This window comes from Leucopleurus acutus (genome assembly GCF_964270905.1).
Source record: "Leucopleurus acutus genome assembly, chromosome: 2".
NCBI lineage: Eukaryota > Metazoa > Chordata > Mammalia > Artiodactyla > Delphinidae > Leucopleurus > Leucopleurus acutus.
Window position 1 is genome coordinate 77,705,115 of NC_139143.1, and position 22,328 is coordinate 77,727,442.

A 22,328-nucleotide genomic window follows, 5' to 3' on the forward strand; every position below is an offset into this window, starting at 1 on the left:
TCTTTTCTCTTGTGTGTTTAGAATATGCTATCTGCATGTCAGTTAGTTCTGCCAGTCAAATAATAAATAATGTCTATTTTCAATTTCTCATTGAATGGCAATGGGAAAACTCATGATGAATAAGCTCAAGATTCTTTTTACATGAAATTATAATGTTTTGGGATTAAAGCCAAATAGCCACAGACTGGGTGTCCTATTCATAAAACGAAACAGTAGCTTTTGGAGCTTCAAGGACTACTTATCTTTATTCTATTCTCTCTTTCCTTGCTTCTTAATTACACACACACACACACACACACACACACACACACACACTTTATTTTATAAGCAATATAACTACATTATGGAAATGTTGTTAATGAGAGAAAAATATCCTTCATACAATAATTTCATTACCGTGATAAGGACACTTACTTTTTGGGGGTATCCCTAATAGAATTTTTTCTAAACTAGTTACTTCATTTAAAAAATAGTGTATAAACAAATTTATGCTATTTTTTCCCATATTATACTATTATAAGCATTTTTACATGTTGTAGCATAAAATTCACAACCAACCAATAGTTTAAAGGACTATCCATTCTATTTAGTGGGGGTAGATGTATCCAGTTTCCTTAAACATGCCCCAGTTTTCTAATTTTTCACTATCCTAAGTGGTGTTATGGTTGTCTTTGTGAGTAAAATGTCTCCCCCACCCCCAAACTTTTAACAGCATTTCTCCAGAATGGATTCACAGGGTGTGACTGTTTTAATTCACTGCCACACAGAGCTGTTGGAGCACCAGTAGGCACCATGGAGTCTCTAATTAATGACCCATATTGATCTCTTGTTTTGTGATCTGTCTTGGTTTGTTTGCTCTTAGAGCTTTGATTTATGGCTCCAAGGAGCGATTTTGGAAAATCATTTAACCATCAGCTGAGACAACCTGACTATTGCACTTATAAGGTCAAAGTGGAAAAGACCTGAGTCAGAGGGATTTCAGGCGTCCAAGCCCTGGATAGCCCAGCCGCTGCTACTCTTTCCAGGAGAATATCCTAGATTCTGGGCACAGTGACTGCAGGGAGGGAACATGGAGAAGCTGTCACTGTGTTTCCTGGTCATCATTAGCCTCCCTAGTGCTTTTTCCCAGACAGGTAGGCACTGCTTCAGGTGGGCGCTGGGCTCTTGTATCAGGGCTACCTATGCAAAGCCAAGTTAGGGAAAATAGAGTGGGGGAGGGGTTGTGTTCTGGGAAAGAGGGCAGTCTGTGGTTTCTAAATCCAATCTCTCTATACATAGTGAGAGAACACATGTCTGTGGCCTAACAAGGTTAGAAAAGAGACAACAGGCCCCAAACGGAGTCACTTGTGTTAAGCCCCATGTCAGCAAACCAAGACCTAATACCTAACCTAATTGCAGCTTCAGCCTCTCCCCAAAATGTGACCTTTCACCAGTCAATATGAAATTACTTGGTTAAGACTAGAGGTAACCCACCTGATAAGACTCTTTCCTTCCCCCATAGAAAGGTGACCTTGCCTGAAATAATCTACTCTTCATTAGAAACTTCCTCTTCCTACCCCTTTCATTTGGTACAACTCTTTGAAATTCCTTTCTGTCTGCTAGATGGCTGGCTGCCTGCTTCATGAATCATTGAATTAAAGCCAATTAGATCTTTAAATGTACTCAGTTGAATCTGACTTAATTTAGTAGATTTCGTGTCAGCGATGGAATCCACAGAGCCCTTCCAAGATCTTCTAAAACAAGAAACACGGGCATTGTACCCTCAGACCTTTTGGAGTTCTGTCCTTTTCAGAGGGGCCCTGGGTAAGTTGCTCTATGTTCTGAGCTCTGCTCTCTTTGCATCAAGCTCCTGATCTAATTGGCTTGCCAGTCAGTTCCCTATTTGATTGGAAACCTCAGCCCTTGGTTCTGTCCCCAGATTCCATGTTGGGAATGACCGATGGCTCAGTCTGGAGCTCTTCATTGTGTGGAACCCCAGTCTGCAGTCCCTATTCTTGGGGGTCTGCTGATTCAGTCCTTTCCCCAACCCCCAAATTCCATATTGGGAACTGCTGCCTGTTAATGTTAGACCTGCGCGGTCTCCTAGGAGTTTCGACTCGCCCAGGAAACAACAAGAGTCGGAAGTCGATGCAAAACGCAAGAGGTTTATTGAAGGCCGGTGCACCGGGGTTCCTTGGTCCTCACGCAGGAGGTCGAAGAAGGAACCCCTTTTGGGCGCGAATATGTCAGTTTTATAGGTTCCCACTTCCCCGTTTGTAAATTATAGATTTGGTTGTGTTTTCCTGCTGATTGGTCCCAGCTTAGGCTCGGACCAGAGAGGGAACTTGTCCCCAGCTTCCTGATTGGTCTTTGACAGATACCTTTTTTACATTTTGTTTATCTCCCTCCTTCTCGGAAGGGGGCCGGACATCCTGGAAATTCACCCATTGTCTAAGAAGCCCCTATTGTCTGGAGAGTTCTTAATCATTAGCTGGAACAATGTCCCTCGAGTCCCACATTACCAGCTGAAAAACTGGACTGGGTTTCAGATCATACTGGGTCCAACTTAAGCTAGACTGGGTCTAGTAAATAAAGGTTATTGCTAATGGGATTCATAGAAGTAAAAAAAAAAAAAAAACCCACAAAATTGGTGAGCATGGCTAAGGCACTTAAAAGCTGTTAGAGTGCTCACCACATAACTAAACTCCCGTGTTAGGATAAGTTGGTCATGGGACAGTTTATATTGACACTAGATTACCTGCCAACCTCAAGAAAATTTCCGTGCTAGAAGGTACACTGTAAAACACCACAAAATCCCCAACCCAGTGGCACATCCCTCTTAGATATTAGTTTGCCTCTGAGAGACCCGAAGTCTTAACTAAAAAAAAAAAAAAAAAAAGCGAATCCTTGAATTCAAAAGAGTTGAGCACGCTGCCTTCCAGCACACCTGCTTACTTTATGTCTATGAACTATACTGCTAAAAGATATAAATACCTACAAAAATGGCTAAACCTTACTAAAAACAATCTAGAATTACAGTGGCCATTATGGGGAATGTTCCAATTAGTTATGATTATTTAAGAAGTGCACCTGAAAGTAAGGGTTCCCAAATCAAACAAATAGAATTAGATACCAGTTTTAATTAGCATGCAGAAGTCTCCAAAAGGCTTCAAAATTCCAAACTAGCTTCATTGAAAAATGCATTGCAAAAGGCTAATGAAAAAGATACAAGAAGTACCTAATACAAAAGTCTAAGATTGATGTGATTCCTACTATTCCTCTTTAGCTCCTTTAATTGAGTCTCAGAGTCTACTGATCCTCTGTCTGAATTGTCTTTACATTACTGTAAACCAAAGTGGCCTTACAGACCCCATGTCTACCTTCAGTGGAGGGCCCCATATGGGCGCCTCCCAGAGTTGATGAGACTCTGAGGGATTTTTCTGGTAAACTGCTATGTTATTCCCTTAAACATCCAAAGGGAAACTAAATTAAAATTAATTAAAAACTTTGCCAAATTCTGATAGATATTGGAGCTTGCAGAGGGGATCTTGGGAAAACTGGCAGAAGCCAGCAAAAGGTAAAAATTCTTATCAGAGCCAGCTCTCCTGGATCTCTGTGGAGAGGGGAATAAAATATCTTTTGCAACCTCTTTGGGGGACACCTCTTGGACACATCCAAGAGGTGTTCAATACTGCCAGAAATAAAACTATGTACCTGGGAGGGAAGGAGAGCAAACTGAAGATAATATGGCTAGATGGGAGGATTAACCCCTTGGTATTTTTTAGGCTGCAACCCAATTCTTTGAGGAATTAAGAGCAATTGCCCTTATCTTCTCTAGAAACAGTTCAAAGCCCACCTGTTCTTTTTACCAATCCTGAAACTTCCCATATTTATCTCAAATAAATATTGTAAAAATTCTGGCTTTAAGAAGCAAAGTTCTCAGAGGAACTTGCATCCCTTCCCTGTACCTTTGAGGTATAAATGTCCTACCTGGTCTTCTCCAGGAATTATTTTCTAGGCCAATATCTTTAAACTACAAACTCCAGGGAGGTAATTCTTATTAGGGGGAAAACAAAAGAGGAAGAGGTCATTTAAAACTTAGGTGAATGAAAAATCTTTTAAGTGTCTTCTCAAATAACATTATATTATATATTATTATTATAATAATAATAACAAATATTATTAAAAAGTTTTAGCCATCTGAGCAGGTAACCTTAACTTATTCTATCTACCATAACAAGTTAAATCCAGCTTTTTTATAACTAGTGAGCTGTGTATTATTGTACCTGAATAGTGGCAGTAATATCAAAATGAAAGCTATAAAGTCTCTGTTTGCCTCTGTCACTTATGTTTGTCTCTCTACATATTTGTGTTGTAGATGTATGGTATTTTTCTACCTATGGATAATATTGCCAAAAATTAATCTGTAAAAGAGCACTATTTAATTGGCTTAAAGAAAATTAGGCACTTAAATAAAGTGTTTCTAAAATTTTCAGTAATATAATAGAAACTGACCCAAATGCTTTTCAAGTTCACACAATCTGGGAAAATATTGAATATTAATGATAATTTGAGCTTGTTGGTTTACTTAAAATGTCTACAGAGTTATATCTTTAGAGTTACCAACATTAAAAATAATGCAAACATACAACTTTTATTCTACCTGGGTTTACTAGTCAAATAAGTTCATGTCATCTCTGTTTCAAAATTTGTCAGCAAGAGAAATAACTTGGTATGATGAAATTTTCATGAGTAAACAAACTGTTGAGAACAAGTGAATTAAATAGATGTAAGTGGGAAAAAAGTTTTTAGGTGAACTTTTAAAATAGTTTTCCCACAAAAAATTTTCTAAAAATAAAAAAATTTAAAAATACCAAAAAAATTTTTTTAAGAAAAATAAAATCATTTCCCCAAATCTTTTTGGTAAACTAACACCTTAAAGTTTTGCTAGGTTAAACTAAATTATGGACAGTCATTAAATATTTAGATCATTTCCAAATAAGATAAAATACTGAAACATTAATTACTGAACATAGGTTTATCCACTTTTGGCTTCCTTTTACAGAGGAGCTAAATATGTTTGGTTCTATTAAACATGTTTTGTGCCACACTGAGAAATTTACTATGAAAAAGCAGATATTTCTAAAAACAATAAAAAGTATTTATACATTTGCCAAGCCACAAAATGCTAAAGTAAAAGACAGTTCACAACTATTTACTTCTTTATTTCACTAAATCTTAAATTTTCTAAGTGTTAAAAACAGAAATAATGAGATGAATATCTCCATAGGTAAAGAAAATAAGATGTGTGTTTTCAGTAAAAGAAGGTATGAGGAATGAAAAAGCATTTTGTTGAATGAAAATAAAGTAATTTTGTCCTAAAGAGAGACTGCTTATTTCAGAATGGGAGAGGGAAAAAACACAGGACAAAATATGAATGTAAAGAAGAAAGTTGTAGAAGGTTTGTGGAAAAGGAATCTTTGGTAAGGGGTTTTATGCATGGTCAAGACTGGCTAAAATGGAAATGAATTTAATTGAGTGAATAAATTTTAATATTAAAAGGAAGCAGGTATAAAATTAGAATCTGCTTTTCTCTCTCTGAAAACAATAAAGTTTTATTGAACTATTGGTGTGCTCTTGATAAGAGATTGTAAAAGTTTTGTAAAAGTTTTTTTTTCTTGCCTCATGTAATTTGCCTCGAAAGCAAAGACTTTGTGTCTTGTCAAAATAACTTCCTGTGCTATCTTTTTTTTGCAGAGCACAGGTTCCAGACGCTCAGGCCCAGCTGCCTAGCCGCTCCGCGGCATGTGGGATCTTCCCAGACCGGGTCACGAACCCATGTCCCCTGCATCGGCAGGCAGACTCTCAACCATTGCACCACCAGGGAAGCCCTCCTGTGCTGTCCTTATCGTGTCTTTTGATTAGTTAAGAAAGCTGAGTCTTCTCTATTAAAAGAGCTACATTTTCCTTTACAACTATTTAACCTTCTGTATTTGCCTTTGAAGTCTTTAATTGTCATTATGGTTAAATGTATAACTAAGTATTGTTTTGCAATGACCTATGATCCTATTTGACCAAGGGCTTTACAATCTTTTAATATTTTTGACAAACTTCCTGCAAATCAAATTCTAAATGAAGTCATTTTGACCTCAAAGTAACTTTGAGATATTCCAGAGGACCCCTGGAAAATCTCAAAACACTTGCTCTCTCTCCTTATAAAAAGGAGATGTTAAACAAATTAGGCTTATTTGATATATTAAATTATATTGGAAGCATTGTCAAAGAAGAAGTAATACTAAGTCTTCTTTATGTTGTATTTGCATATGCTATAAATTTTATAAAATTTTGAGAATTCCTAGAAATCTGACATATCCTGGTGTAACGATTATCAGTCATAATTCCAGTCTTATCTTAAAACATTGTATGTCACAGAAATAACCAAATTTCCTTGTCAGTTCCATTATGATGAGCTCTCAACAGATCTTTTTTTTTTTTTTTTTGCGGTACGCGGGCCTCTCCCTGCTGTGGCCTCTCCCGTTGCGGAGCACAGGCTTTGGACGCGCAGGCCCAGCGGCCATGGCTCACGGGTCCAGCGGCTCTGCAGCATGTGGGATCCTCCTGGACCGGGGCATGAACCTGCGTCCCCTGCATCGGCAGGCAGACTCCCAACCACTGCGCCACCAGGGAAGCCCCCAGACAGTTATTTTTTTACTCAGATGCTTTTGCAAAAGTGTTTCTGCAAATGTGCTTCATCTTCAAAAAGATTATTGGAAAGGACTTTGACAAGTGTAGGATTCTTGTAGCTTTAACATCATAAAACTAAATTGTGTAAAAATTTACAGAGCTAATGGAAAAACTGGATTCAAGCAAACAAATATTAATTACACAGGACTGAAGGAATTAAGGAAGATGATTATAATTGTTTTGTTTGAAATATTGCAGTTTTCTTAATATTTTTTTCTCCAGATTTCAGGAAACCTTTTTTTCTTAAGCTATCTATGACTTAAAGCAATTTGGCAAAGTATACCTTTGTAAACAAAGATGAAACATTTACTCTTTCTCTCTACCTGATTTCTCCCAAATTTGAAAATTCTTAAATATTCTTTTCATGGCATCATAGTTAGTCATTTACATAAATTCAATAAGAATCTGTTCTCCTTGTAACAGTATACAATTGGAAACACTGGTTATACTACTGAGGCTTTGACAGAAATGTCATATTTGAGGGAGATGTGCATAGACTCAGATATGACCAGACACTTTTAAGGAACTAAGGTTGACTTTCTGGAGTCAGTAAAGCCCCTTGGAAAAATTAGCTTGGTACTTTACTTACAAGGTTCCAATGGAGCAGTCTTCCAAAGAGCTTATATGGTCAATCACTATTCTTGCTGCATTTATGTAAATAATCAGGCCAAGTTTAATGCAATTAGTTTAATGCAATAGTTTAATGAAATTAGCTTGGGGTGTGAAATTAGTTTCACTGTGGTTATCTTTGATTTTTAAAAATGGGGTGATTTTAGAGAGAAAAGTTATGTGTGCACCTTTGTAGATATTAAATTCGAATCCTGTTGATTGTCCTTGAGGTTTTGTCATATATCTGCAAATTGGACTGGGTGCTGAATTCTTCTATTGTCCTTAAGAATTTGGCTATGAATCTGCAAATGAATGTTTCAATTTTCTCCCATCCTGATTTGGAATCACCAAGAACAAAGACTGCCCTTGAATCTCTTTGGAAGGGACTCATGGTCCTCCTCACTACCCAAATGGCAGCCAAAAGCCAGGGACTTGAACCTTAGGTACACATCTCACAGTCAAAGAAGACTCATTTGGCTTCTGGTCCTGCACACCAGCTGGAGATATCTCAGGTTGATGAAAAGGGGGGAATCGTTTACAAAAAGAGACAACTGACCTAAAATGGAGTCACTTGTGTCAAGTCCCATGTTAGCGAGCCAAGATGCAATACCTAACCTAATTGCAGTTTCACCTCTCCCAGGAATGTGACTTTTAAGCTGTCAGGGTGAAATTACCTGGCCTCTCTAATGAGGTAATCCACCCAATAAGACCCCTTTCTTTCCCTATAGGAAGGTGACCTTGCCTGAAATAATCCACTCTTTTCTAGGAACTTCCTCTTCCCATCCTCTTCTGTCTATAAAAGGCTTTCATTTTGTACAGCTCTTCAAAGTTCCTTTCTATCTGCTAGACGGGATGCTGCCCACTTCATGAGTCATTGAATAACGACAATTAGATCTTTAAATTTACTCAGTTGAGTTTTGTTTTTTAAAAAAAACTCTGCTGCTGACATTTCCCCTCTCTGTTTTTTTACGCTACAGATATGCACACAAAGGTCTTTGTGTTCCCCAAAGAGTCGGATAATTCCGTTGTGACGATGACTGCGCAGCTAACGAAGCCACTTAAGGCCTTGACCGCGTGCCTGCATGTCTATACCGATCTGACCCACAACGATAGCCTCTTCTCTTATGCCACAAAGCAACAATATAATGAGATCCTCCTCTTCAAGGGAAAGACTGCTGCATACAGTGTATCCGTGGGTGGAGCTGATGTCTTTTTCAAGCCTCCTGAGAGTTATCCTGCACCAATGCACTTCTGTGTGACCTGGGAGTCTACCTCAGGGATTACAGAGCTCTGGGTGGATGGGAAGCCCATGGTGAGGAGGAGTATGAAGAGGGGATACTCTTTGGAGACAGAGGCAAGCTTCGTCCTGGGGCAGGAGCAGGACGCATTTGCTGGGGGCTTTGATAAAAAAACAGTCTTTGGTGGGAGACACTGGAGATGTGAACATGTGGGACTATGTGTTATCACCAGAAGAGATTAGCACTGTCTATGCTGGTGGGACCTTCAGTCCTAATGTCCTGGACTGGCGGGTGCTGAAGGATAAAACACATGGTGAGGGACTTCCCTGGTGGCACAGTGGTTAAGTATCCACCTGCCAGTGCAGGGGACATGGGTTCGAGCCCTGGTCCGGGAAGATCCCACATGTTGCGGAGCAACTCAGCCCGTGAGCCACAACTACTGAGCCCACGTGCCACAACTACTGAGCCCGTGTGCCACAACTACTGAAGCCCATGTGCCTAGAGCCCGTGCTCCTCAACAAGAGAAGCCACCACAATGAGAAGCCCACGCACCACAATGAAGAGTAGCCCTCGCTTGCCACTAGAGAAAGCCCACGCGCAGCAACAAACACCCAATGCAGCCAAAAGCAAACCAACAAATAAATAAATAAATTTATTTAAAAAAATAAATATATTAAAAAAAAATAAAACACATGGTGAGGTGTTCGTCAAACGACAGCTATGGCCCTGAGACCCTTTTGTGAATCCTGAAGTTGCCTTTTGGGGATTACACCTTACATTTCCCTTGTCTCTGGTTCTGATGTTTTACTGCCCTACACACTGGGCTCTTGTGCCCTGGGAGGAGTGTATTTCCCTCTCCTTTCACCACTCTTTTTCCATGGGACAGTGCCAAGCAGAGGGTCTTATACATTTCTCCACATTAGAATTACCAGGTCACACCCCAAGCCAATTAAATCTGATTTTGGGGGCGTGGGACCCAAGCATCAATGTTTTTTAAAGCTCTCCAAGTAATTCCAGTGTTCAGCTGAGGTTGAGAGCCATTGCATTTTAATGAGTGTTTAAGAAAAACTGAGCCAACTTTTTTTCACCTGAAAGGCTGCATGTGTCTAACTGTAGTCCTGCCAATATTTTCATTTCCCTTTATAGGAACACCCACCCCATTTATTGTGTTTTATTGAATTATCTAAAGAATACAGGAATAGGGCTTCCCTGGTGGCACAGTGGTTAAGAATGCGCCTGCCAATGCAGGGGACATGGGTTCAAGCCCTGGTCCAGGAAGATCTCACATGCCGCAGAGCAACTAAGCCCATGCGCCACAACTACTGAGCCTGTGTTCTAGAGCCTGTGAGCCACAACTACTGAGCCCACGTGCCACAACTACTGAAGTCTGCGCGCCTAGAGCCCGTGCTCCACAACAAGAGAAGCCACTGCAATGAGAAGCCCACTCACCGCAAAGAAGAGTAGCCCCCACTCATTGCAACTAGAGAAAGCCCACGCACAGCAACCTACCCAATGCAACCAAAATTAATTAATTAATTAATTAATTAATAAGAAGAAAAAGAATACAGGAATAGAATTTTTCCAGCATTCTTCCCCCACCATCAGGATGAGGTCATTACATATTAGAATTATCTTTAATTCTTTAATCCTTTCAATTTGAATATTCAAAAATTGAAAAAAGAAATGTTTTGTTGTTGTTTCTGTTTAATTTGTTCTATTTTTTTCTTCAGGATCACCAGTTTTCATTGTGTGAAATTTCCATTATTTTTTCTTCTCATTTATCATCATCCAGATCACTTTTATCGGTGTCCTTTATCCTTATATTTTGAGCTTTTATTTTTTCAAACCTAACCTTCATATTAGTGTTAGGGAGGAAGAATTTTTCCTCTACCCTTCTAAGTTCTTTTGGCTGATCTAAGAATTAAATTGGCATGAGACAGATTAACAGGAGAAAATCAAACAAAATTTAATAACATGTATACATGGGAGGAACTCAGAAAAATTGAGTAACTTGCCAAAATGACCAAAATCCTCACTTATCATCTTCAGCTAAAGACAAAAGAAGATGCTGGGGGTAGTGGTTTGGGACTTCAGAAGGGAGGAAGACAATTCACACGGAGATGGAAAAGCAAACGTTTGATAAATAAATGTTTGCTGGACCACCAGAGACAATGGGACTCTGACCTCTAGGACTGCAGAGTTTCCCCTACATCCCCTAGCCCATATTCTTTGCAAGTATCTCCGGTGATAGCTATATTCTGGAAACAGTCCTTGTATCTAAATACTTCTAGGCAGTTAGGGGGAAGGTCAAAGTTTCTTCCTGAGCCTTTTGGGCCTTGATTGTTTTCAGCCTGAAATAATCCACATGCCAAAGAAACATTTTGGGGTGGCAGATTTTGCTCCCCTACAAGTGATTTGTTTTTCTCTTTAGCGTATTGGGATCCTTACTATTTCTAATGTAATTTAAAATTCTACAATGCTTTGAGTTGTCTTAAATTCTTTCTTGGATTTAGTGTGTTTTTCTTCTTCAACTTTCATCTTTCATCAAGTCTCTGTTTTTCTTCAATTTGCTTGAGAGTTTAATGCAGTTGCTGCCTAAAATTTTCTAAATTTCCTGTGATTAATCTTTTATGAAGTAAATCTTTTACATGCTTTAAATAATTTTCTTTTATATTTTACTAATTTTCAGTCCTCCTATTTGTTCTAATATAGTGTGAGAAGTGAGTTCTCTGAGTCTCCTTCCTGCTTACCTGGACACAATTAGATTCCCTAATAATTTAAACTAGCTAGCTGGTGGACTGATGCTTATATTAGTAGTTTCTAGTCATGCATTCCCAGCCCTGACATCCTGCAACTCCCATTTTAAATGACCCTCACCTCTACCAATTTCTGCCAACTGTCCCAGACTCACATAGTTGCACTTTTTAAGATATTTGTGTCTTCATTTCTCTCTCAGTGGAATGACCTGGAGTGCTGAAGAGGACACCTTTGATAATAGCATCATAATAGGCAAGATGAGGTCTTCGGTTCTTTTGGAGAGGGTCATAACCTAGGGAAAATTTTACATCCCTCTGACTGGCTCCTCCTCTTGGAATGAAGAAAGACTCATCATGCTGGCACCATTTCCCAAGTCTAACATCCATGGGTCCACAGCTCAGGGGTCAAATTTCATATGCACATGATAACCTCTGGGGCTCTGGGATCCTTTGCTCTCCACCATGTGTGGAGATTCTTGTTGCTGCTTGTGAAATAAAATTCATATTTTATGACAAGGCAAGAAAAATTTAAATATAAAAAGTTCTTCTCTTTCTGTTGGCCTTCTCCCTTCCCCCACTCTGCATCATGCATTGACCAAACCTCCCCCATCAGCAGGAATACCTGCTCAACCATAAAGAACACCATTCTCCTAGCATCAACAAGACAACTCCTTAAAAGATAATATTCCTTCTTGATCTTGCAAGGGGTCATGTGACCTACCACAATGACACTAGATATGGATTATGTAAACTGTCAATAATAAGATGTCATTTGATGTTCAGTCCTCTGTTTCAAAAAACTTATATAACTGTGCCTTGACTTCTAATAAGTGGAACAGTCCTCAGAGCTTTCTGAGATGCTCTTCCTTGATTATAATCCTCAAATTTGGCTTGAATAAAATTTTCCATTTCCTTCTTAGATTGACTGATTAATTTTCATTGACATGTTCTGTCCTAAAACTTAGATCTGGAGAGGGAGAGTTTCAGGAAGACCTTTCTTACTTTAGATCTAAGCTGGATTCTCTAGTGGATCAAAATTTGCCTCCCCAAAGTTTATATCTTTGGCAGGAGGATTATCTTAGGATGATTATTTTTAAGAAATTGAAGACTCAGAAAGTGTTTCTTTTTACCTCCCCCTTAACTGCCTAAAAGAATTTAGATAAAGGACCTGGTCCAGGAAGAACACTCTCACCAGAGATACCTGCAAAGAATATGAGCTAGGTGTGGTAGGGGGAACTTGGCAGGGCCTGGAGACCAAAGCCCTCTCTGTCTCCCCTTGTCTCTGTATGGCAGAGCAAACATTTGTTTCTCCATCTCTATGTGAATTGCCTTTCTCCCCTTTGAAGGCTCAAACCCCTACCCCATTCTCCTTCTTTCAGTGGCATATAAGTCTCAATTCCCTAACTTATCCTTGTGTCTCACGTTGATCTTGGAGAGGCAGCAGTGAGTGGTGGCATGAAGCAAGATATTAATTCCCTGCCCAGGAATTGAACCTGGGTAGCCTGGGTGAAAACCAGGAGTCCTAGCCACCAGACAAGCAAGAGCTAGAGGCTAGAAGCTACTTTTCCCTGGCTCTAGTCCCCAGCGAAAAATGTATTTCTCATGGAGGTATATAAAAATATAAAAACAGGTACAAAGTTTATTATGAGAGACGTAGCACAACAACAAGTGGGACAGCACACAGAGGAATAATTTGTTTAGCAAGGCAGAGATGCACACCCAGAGAGAAAGAGTGTGGGCATCCTCCCTAATGAGGAGGAGAGCAGAAAAGAGGTGGTTAAATAATTTATAAAGGGAAGTTCTTCCAGGTCTTTGTTTACCTTTGGCCAATTATCTGGTTTCTTTTTCCACACCTGACCTGCCCTAGGACCCTCCCCAACATGCGTGCGCTGCTTTTATGGAAGATGGATTCCAGCCCAGAGCCCTATGGGGTGGCCTTAGCATCACATATTATGGGATGGTTCCCCCTCTTTTTTGACCCCCCAGGAGCCTTTCTGCACATGTGCAATTTCTCCCTTGCCCCAAGGAGGGGAAATATGTGACCTCTTGAGCCTTTACTCAAACAAGGATTAGCCCCTCTCTGTGCTTGTCATGACTGTTACCTTAAGGTGCCCACAGGAGAAAAAGTCTGGCTATTTACCCCGTCTCGGTCATTGCTTCCATTTCGGAGAGCAAACAGGAAGCTGGCTGTAAATATCTAACCTGGAGCCTACATATCTCCTGTCCCAGGATGCAAACAGGAGGCTAGTTGTAAGTGTCCGGCCTGAACCCATATTTTTTTCACCCCAAGAAGTGCAAACAGGAGGCCAGTTTTAAATGCCTAGCCTGGAGCCCATCTATCTCCTGCCTCAATTTTTCTTATGGGACCTCCATTCGTACGTAATTAAATTTGGTTTTCTCCTGTTGATCTGTCTCATGTCAATTAATTATTAGACTAGCCAGAAGAACCTAAAAAGCGTAGAGGGAAATTTTTTCCCTTCCCCAGCGCCAGGCACAAGGCTGATGTTGTGATCTTTCCTGAGTCCAATGTCTATTGCTCAGTTCCTTTAGAACCCACAGGGTGAGATTGTCCCTTCAGAGGTGAAGAGGTGAGATTGTCCCTTCAGAGCTCTAACCGGAGCATGAAGACAGACGGAAGCTTCTGTATTAAGAGATCTATATTTTGTGGTTCCCCACCTACAAGCAGCAGGAAGGAGGGCTGGGCAGACTTCAGGCATGTTAGTGCAACAACAGAGTAGTGGACAACCTCTCACAGACAGCACAGAGGGTCTGCTATTGTTAGGGACAGGGCTGAAGCTGAATCTGGCCTCTGTACCCCGACACTGAATTAAATCTCAGAGACAGAGTTTTGGGTGAAGTAGAAAAGAATAGCTTTATTGTTTTGCCAGGTAAAGAGGGACACGGTGGGCTTGTGTCCCTCAAGACTGTGTGTCCAACCCAGGAGGAATTGGTGAGGAGTTTTATAGCAATGGTTCAAGGTCAGAGCTGCTGATAAGAATTAGGCTGTGTGCAGGGCTTACACTCTTTTAATCTGGCCTCAGGTGGTCTTTTGATGAGCTTCTCAAAGTTATCAAATTGTTATATCTTCTGGAATGAAGAATGGTAACATCTTCCATTTGTTGGTGGTTTTAGTTCTATAAAGAGCTCAAAGATACTGTCATGTGTATCCCTTGAGGTGGAACCAGGACCCTGCCCCAAGGCTGCACTACTGTTTCTTGCCTGCTCCTCCATTACCTCTGCATCCCCTCCCTTCCCTGATTAGCAACTGTTTGAAACACTTCTGTGCCCAGGAGCCACACAGGGTCCTGCTCACTTTCAAGCTGGCTCACAGCTGTGGATTTCAAAGGCCCAGGCTCTGGATCAGAGACCCAATAAGTTGAAGGTATTCATCATCAAATGAAGACTCTGACTCTGTGAACAGTGTGTTAGCTTGTGGCGGAGAAAAAAAATATGGAAATTATCACAAACTTAAGGAACAAGGGGACCATTTGAAAGGTCTGTGCCTGGGACGCTTGTGGCTACAGGGAACAGGTTTGCTCTACCTCAGAATGAGGATGACAGTGAAGGGTGAGGAGGCTTCAGAATTTGGCATGTGGTCAGAAATGTTGGATTTTTAGGAGAGTATCAGAAACTCAGAGAGAATGAAATCAACTTAAAGGGCAGGCTTTATTCTACAGTCAAAACAACAGGAAGTGGGAAAGGAACAGGAGATACTGTGATCTGGTCCGTGTTGGTCCTACAGGGAATAAAAGGAACGGGATCAGTGTGGGCAGTTGGCTACAGCTTTCACAGCTCAGCAGTGGGATGGCTTCAAAAGAACAGAGAAAAAGGAAGTGGGATGTTAGGGGAAGAAGCATCAGATCAAAGTTCTGAGGAAAAGAAGGTAGAAAGAAAGGTTTTTGTACCATTGAATAGCTCAAGTCACTTGGGGCCTGGACACTCTAAATCTGAAGGAAGGTGGTGGCTGGGGCGGAGCCGGGCTGGAGGACAAGGGGGTCACCACTGAACTTCTGTGAGAGCAAGGCTTTGCAAGCACTAACTACACAGCACAAATTCAGAGTCCTCCAACCTCTTGCTGGGAGGTCAGGCTCAAAGAGGAAGCGTCGCCACATAGGCGGAAGCTGCGAGAATGATCTCTTCAAATGTATATAGGACCAAGTCCCCTTCTGAGGAAGAACCTGCAAAGGTTTCCCATTGCACTTAGAATAATTTACAACCCTTTACCTGGTGCTCAGGGCTCTGTGATTTCTGACTTCCTCTCCCCTCAGTCACAGCCTTACACATCTCTCCCTCACTCTGGGATCCCAGGCCTTCGGCCATGTGGTCTGTTCATTTCTTCCACAAATATACATCAAATGCCTGTGATGTGACAGACATGGGCTTGGGATAAGCAGTAAAACCACTGAAATGACCACAACCACACACGCAATAGACAAAATCACGGTCACCTGGGACTTATGTTCTAGTGAGTTTAAATATGCTTGATTTGTTTCCACAAAGCTTCTGCATTTGCCCTTTTTCCAGATCCTCACGTGGCTGGTTCCACATCACTTTGTCTCTGATCAGATGTCCTCTCCTTAGAAAGGACCTTCCCCAGTCATTTTTAGCATCTGTTATTGTTTTCTAAGCAGATATCATTATCTGAAAAAAAAAGGAAGGGAGTTCTTTTTTATTGTTTCCTCCCCTAGTAGATTGTAAATTCCATGAGATCTGAGACATTATTCCCTACTGTATTCCCAGGTTCTAGAATGGTATGGCTCATAGTATTTTCTCAATAAATACTTGATGAATTAATTAATTCTGGAGGAGGCAGCAGCAGCGAAGAAATGCTTTGGGTGCTGCTGAGGGTGAAGAAATACTTAAAGAGCGAGAAATTGTAAAACTGTAATTTTGCTCACAGAATGGCCTGTTATAAATGTATGATAGCTTGCTTCTTAGAGGAGGGAGGGAAAGGTCACAGAGTATGCATTTGATTCAGCAATACGCTTCTGGGAATAAAACAGGAAAGGAAATGGAAATTTAAAAATTACTAACAATAAATGGAGTAGACAGAGGGATCAAGTAACTTCAGGAGAAATCTGCCAATTGCAAACCATCTCATATCTCTACATTTTTCAGAGACAGAAGTATTCCAAATGCTAGTCTCCATAACAAGAGGTAGGATACATACTAGTGAATTTTTCTCAAGGATATGGAAACTATTGTAGTACAATGAACTTCTTGATAGGAGGGAGATTTCTCCCAAGTGTGTGTGTGTGTGTGTGTGTGTGTGTGTGTGTGTATTTAAGGCTTGTGCTGACGTATTGATGTTTAACTCTCTTTTGAGGCCAGAGGTAGCTGGGCCCCCCCAGGGTAAACAACTGGAGATTCATTCCCTGTGGACTGATACTCCAAGATTAGAACAGAAGGACAAGTGAGAGAGGAGGCTGGGCCCTGCCCAGATAGAAGATAAGAGACCACATATTTCTCATTCTCGAAGTCAAGGAAACCTTCCCGACTAGAAAGCTCTTTGGAGGTCAAAAAAGGCAGAGGGCGCCAACCCCATAGTAGGTGATGTCAACTACCCATAGGCCTCTTTGGTGGAATCCATCTTGGCTGAGAGATGCATGCACACATGGGAGGATACTGAGGTATACCAAATACAGACTCTGAACCAGGCAAATCAAAATGATTGGCCAATGGAAACCCAGAAGAAATGCCCCATATAAGTGATTTAAACTACCATGGGGGCGTGACTTTCTCTCTCTCTGAGTCCGCCTGTGTGTCTATCCAGAAGTACTGTACTCTTCTTTTTCTCCTAATAAACACTTGACTTGTTTCACTACTTTTTGTCTTTGGGGAATTCTCTTCTGCAAAGCCGAAGAGCCAGGGTCTTGTCTCTGACCACTGGTCTAGCAGCTAGGATTTGGTGCTTTCACTGCCATGACGCAACCTCAATCTCTGGCCAGGAACCAAAACCCTGCTTTAAGCCACTGCAGGCTGAGGGCACCTGAAATCACTTTGGGGAGGGGAACAGAATATGCCACCCCAAAATGTGCCTCTTTGGCAACTTAATTATTTTCATTTAGCTACTTTTAAGAAATAGCAGAGGAGCTCTGAAAACTGAGTAGAAGTTACCCTTTCGTAAGAGACACTTACCTGTATAAGGGAAATCTCCATGTGTAAGGGTGTCTCCTCTGTACCAGGAAGAGAAGGATGACTCTAAATCTCTAGAAACTTCTTATCAATGGAGAAGGGAATGACTTAAATCTGCATCACAGATTTACTCTTGTTTACTGTGCTTTTCCTGGCAACTTCCCACAACTCTCCCCTGCTCCCAACATCTTTCTTTTGTCTTTAGCTGAAGATGATATTCAAGGCGGTGGCTTGGACCATTTTGGTGAGTTACTCAATTCTCATGGGTCTCTCCCATGTATCCCTGTTATTTATACTTTTGTTTGATTTTCTCCTGTTAATCTGTCTCATGTCAATTTAATTCTTAGACCAGCCAGAAGAACCTAGAAACGTAAAGGAAGGTGTCTTCCTCCCTGACAACATGATGCCCTGTCACTCTGGAATACTTCAAAGTAAAATTCATGCAAACAAAGACTTCTTACATAACCACAATGCAACGATCAAAATCAGGAAATACCGATGTATTACTATTATCTAATTTACAGATCCCATTCAAGTTTCACCAATTGTCCCAATCATGTCCTGTATAGGACTGAATGAAGGAAAAACACACAACATGAAAATTGTGAATTAAATTTTATTCAGGGACCTTACTGGGGACTATAGCCTGGGAGACAGCCTCTCACTAGCTCTGAAAAACTGCTCTGAAGAGGTAGGGGAGAAGCCAGCTTAGGTATGATTTATTTATTTTTTTGGCTAGGGAATAGTGCAGTCAAGCATACATCTTGGTAAAAGATTACTGCTCGTCACAAAGAACAGACATCTCAAGTTCATGGTTTTAGTGCTTTTCTATGTATGGGAAGATGCAAGAATCTGGGGTCATTGAAATTCTTCCTGCAATGTGCATCTAACTATCTAAGGGCCTGTTTATCCAAAGCACAGAAGGCCTCATCCTGTTTTTTTCCATCCTGAATTCCTCTCAGGGCTGACTGTCAGTGGGCACTGGCAGAGGGTTGCAGCTTAACCCTTTGAATAACTGGATGACGACGGACAGTCTTTGTTTGTTTGTTTGTTTTTGTTAACAATAGCAAACCGTTCCAGTCCAGGATCAGTGTTGCATTTGTTGTCTTGTCTCTTCAGTCTCCTTCAATATCTGGAGCATTTCCTATTCTTTTCAGTCTTTTTTAAACTTTCATAACCTTAACACTTGAAGGTTACAGGCCAGAATATTTCTCAATTTGGGTTTACCTGGTATTTTCCAATGATTAGATTCAGGTTATAAACTTTTGGCAGAAGTATCTCAGAATTGAGGCTGTATACTTCTCACTGCATTCCAACAAGAGGAACACATTTTGATTTGTCCCATTACTTGATCATTTGATTAAAGTGGTTTCATTTGTTTTTCTCCATTTAAAGTTACTCTTTTTCTCTTTTCATTTCATAAATACGTTGTGAGGAAATACTTCAAAACTATGTAAATATACCTTTCCCCATCAAACTTTCACTCACTAGGTTTAGCATCCATCAATGTTTCTTAGTTTAATTAATTATTACTGTGATAATTTAACAAATGGTGATTTTCTAACTCCATCATTCCTTCTAGTTTATTAATGACATTCTACTGGAAAGGAAAAAGTCTCTCTTCTCTGCATTAATTCATTCCTTTTTTTAATATCAGTATAGACTCATATATTATTTTTGGTTTCATTCTACTGTGTAGCACTTTCACTTGAATGAAAATGGTAATTGTCACCATCCATTTTTTTCCTAACCTCAAGGGGAATGTTTCCGATAATTTGTGATTAAGTATGATGTTTGCTCTCTCTCTCTCTCTCTCTCTCTCTGTGTGTGTGTGTGTGTGTGTGTGTTTAAATATCCTTGAATCTTCTTACAGCTAAAGAGAAAGTCCAGGCTTGCAAACGGACCGTTCTAAGTATAACAGTCTCAGACCTATTATGCTAACATTTTTCTGTGCAAGCTCATATTCTTTTGGAGCTATCAACTATCTTGACAGGTAACATGTACTTTGATGGAAGGATAAGATCCTCTGTCCTGGCTTGTTGTCCTATTGGTGAGTTTGAGAGGGGGAATGGGGTATATCCCAGAGTAGAGAGCTTCTAGTTCTGAAATATGGTCTCAACCATTTCCTATTTACTTCATCTGACTCACCAGATGACCTTGTCTTTCATGAATCCCACCCACTTAATATCTCTGCCCCAAGTACTTCTGTTTTCCAGAGGCTGTCTTCTTCTAGCGTGACTGATGCTATCATAGAGTGAGATAGAGGTGGAGGATGTGGAAGGGAATGCTTAGTGATTGACTAGACTAAGTGCACTTCTGGTTATCAACTCTGCACTCAGAGTCACCCTGCTGTGAGTCTGCCACTTAGGGCTGGTGCTATTACTGGGCTGGTGGTGTGCTTTCTCACCAAGCCATTGTGAAGGGATGAGCAGTAGTCCTCCCAGGGCAATGTGGGCCAGAGAATAAAAGGCCCAATTAGACAACTGCTTCCCATCACTCCCCCAGTCATGGGGCATGGCTTCCTTTTGCCTGAACCTTCTTCCCTTTCACATTGGGGCTCAGTCAACTCACCTTCCCAACCATTTCTTCCATTATTTTTTGTACTGGGATCCAGCAACCTCCCTCTCACTTCAGTGGCTTCTCCAGAGTTTGGTTCAAGGGAAGGAAGCATGAATCCATGCTAGTTTGTTGTATTCTGTAAGAACTGTCAATCTCTTAAGGAAGAACCTTAATAGAAGCCACAAGGTCTATATGAAGGAAAAGAAGTGTTATTGAAGTACAAGACATGAATAAATTGGAAAGACATGTCATATATATATTCCATATAAATTATAAACTCTCAATCATTCCAAGGATGTCAATCATTAAATTAATCACTAAATTAATATGTAAATTTAATTTAATTTGAATAAAATTTCCAGCTTATTTTAATAAAAGGAAATAAATCTGAAATTGACCTTGAAGAATAAATATGTTACAAATGGCAAGAAATGTTTCAAAATGAAAAAAATAGTAAGGGGAACTGCTTTTTTAGTAGATTCCAGAGCTTACTATCTATTAAGCAGCATAATCAAATCAATATGGCATTTGAATAGGAATTGGACAATAGACCAGTGAAACACAAATAAAAACTCAGAGACGGATCCAGGTATATGGGGAGTAAAACAATTAAGTTCAATGGAGGAAAGGATGGCTTAGACAATGGTTGGTATTGGGACAATTATCTATCCATTAGAATTAAAATAAAGTTAAATGTTAATTTTATACAATACAATCAATTAAAAATTTGGTGGGTTAACCCTTTAATTATAAACAACAAAACCCAAAAATTATTTAAAAATTTAGAAAAATATTTGTAAAATATCAAGGTCACAGAACCTTTTCCGAGCAACACAGTAAACCAATGGCTACATGAAAAACTTGCTACAGCAAGAATCAATATAAATTACAACAAATCGGGCTTCTCTGGTGGCGCAGTGGTTGAGAGTCCGCCTGCCGATGCAGGGGACACGCGTTCGTGCCCCGGTCCGGGAGATCCCATATGCTGTGGAGCGGCTAGGCCCGTGAGCCATGGCCGCTAAGCCTGCGCGTCTGGAGCCTGTGCTCCGCAACGGGAGAGGCCACAACAGTGAGAGGCCCGTGTACCGCAAGAAAAAAAAAAAATTACAACAAATAGCAAACAACAAACTGGGAGAATAGTCTCTTTCCTCTCTTTCTGTGTGTGTGTATGAGAGACAGAGAGAGACAGACAGACAAAGGGATAATATCTTTAATATACTAAAAATACTTACAAATAGATACGAAAATTAATTCAATGGGCAAAGGGTACATGTGAAAGGACAATCATAGCGCATAAATTGCAGATAGCCAGTAAAAATCTGAAATGACACTCAATTTTAATTGTAATCCAAGAAATGCAATTTAAAGATGATAGTATGCTACTTTTTAAATGTTATTAGATTGGCTAGAAAAAGTCATTAATATCCAGTTATAGCCAGATTATGGAGATATAAGCAGTTTCACGCATTTGTGCTGGGAGTGTAAATTTGTAGAAGCTTATTGGAATTTAATTTGACAGTATCTATTTAAACTTTGAAATGCTTATATTCTTTGACCCCGTAATTCTGCTTATAGAAATCTATCCTACATCAGTAAAATCAAAGCTCCCAAGGAAATATGTAAAAAGATATTCATTACAGCATTCTCACAGAAAACATTTGGAAAAACACACATGTTCATCAGTGGGGGAATTTTTGGATTTGTTGAATAATTATGCTACAACCATACTATAGAACATTGTGTAGCTATTAAAAAATAATGAGATATATCCACATGTACCATTCAGGAAAATGGTTCAGGGGGAAAAAAGCAAGTTGCAGACCAGCACGTGCAGCATATTTCCATTCAACACAAAACATTTTTATGTGTATGGATATACAGATGATAGGTACATAGGCAGATAGATAGATAGATCAAAGGTAGGCAGATATATTGGTAAAGATTATGTTCATGTTACAATAAATAAGCAGAGGTGGGAAATCTCTATTACTTTATTATAAAATTTTTAGTGTGTTGAGATTGTGTCAGTCAGAGTTCCATGTAGTAAAGAGAAACTATTCTAAATATTTTAAGTGGGGAATGATTTAATACAGGGAATTAAGTGTTTGCAAAATCATTGGAAGAACTGAAAAAGTAGGTTCTTAGATGGATTTTGGGAATGGAATGACTCCTAGATCAATCAAAAAGTGACATACCAAGATCTCCTTTGAGGCCACCACTGGAACTCCAAGTTCAAGAACACAATCCCTCCCAACACCTGTTAGAATGGCTATCATCAAAAAACAAGAGATAACAAATGTTGGCAGGA

At 40.0% G+C, this 22,328-nt stretch overlaps 1 protein-coding gene across 1 annotated transcript in view; it reads left to right on the plus strand.

Annotated features, from left to right (window-relative positions):
* Window positions 1–1,069: 1,069 nt before the first annotated feature.
* Window positions 1,070–22,328, plus strand: part of CRP (C-reactive protein) — a gene marked incomplete at both ends in the record, with an annotated part of 48,771 nt that continues 27,512 nt past the window's right edge. The window contains 3 exon segments of the mRNA XM_082833715.1: window positions 1,070–1,133; window positions 8,310–8,737; window positions 8,739–8,883. Coding sequence (XP_082689841.1) covers window positions 1,070–1,133; window positions 8,310–8,737; window positions 8,739–8,883 — 637 coding nt within the window.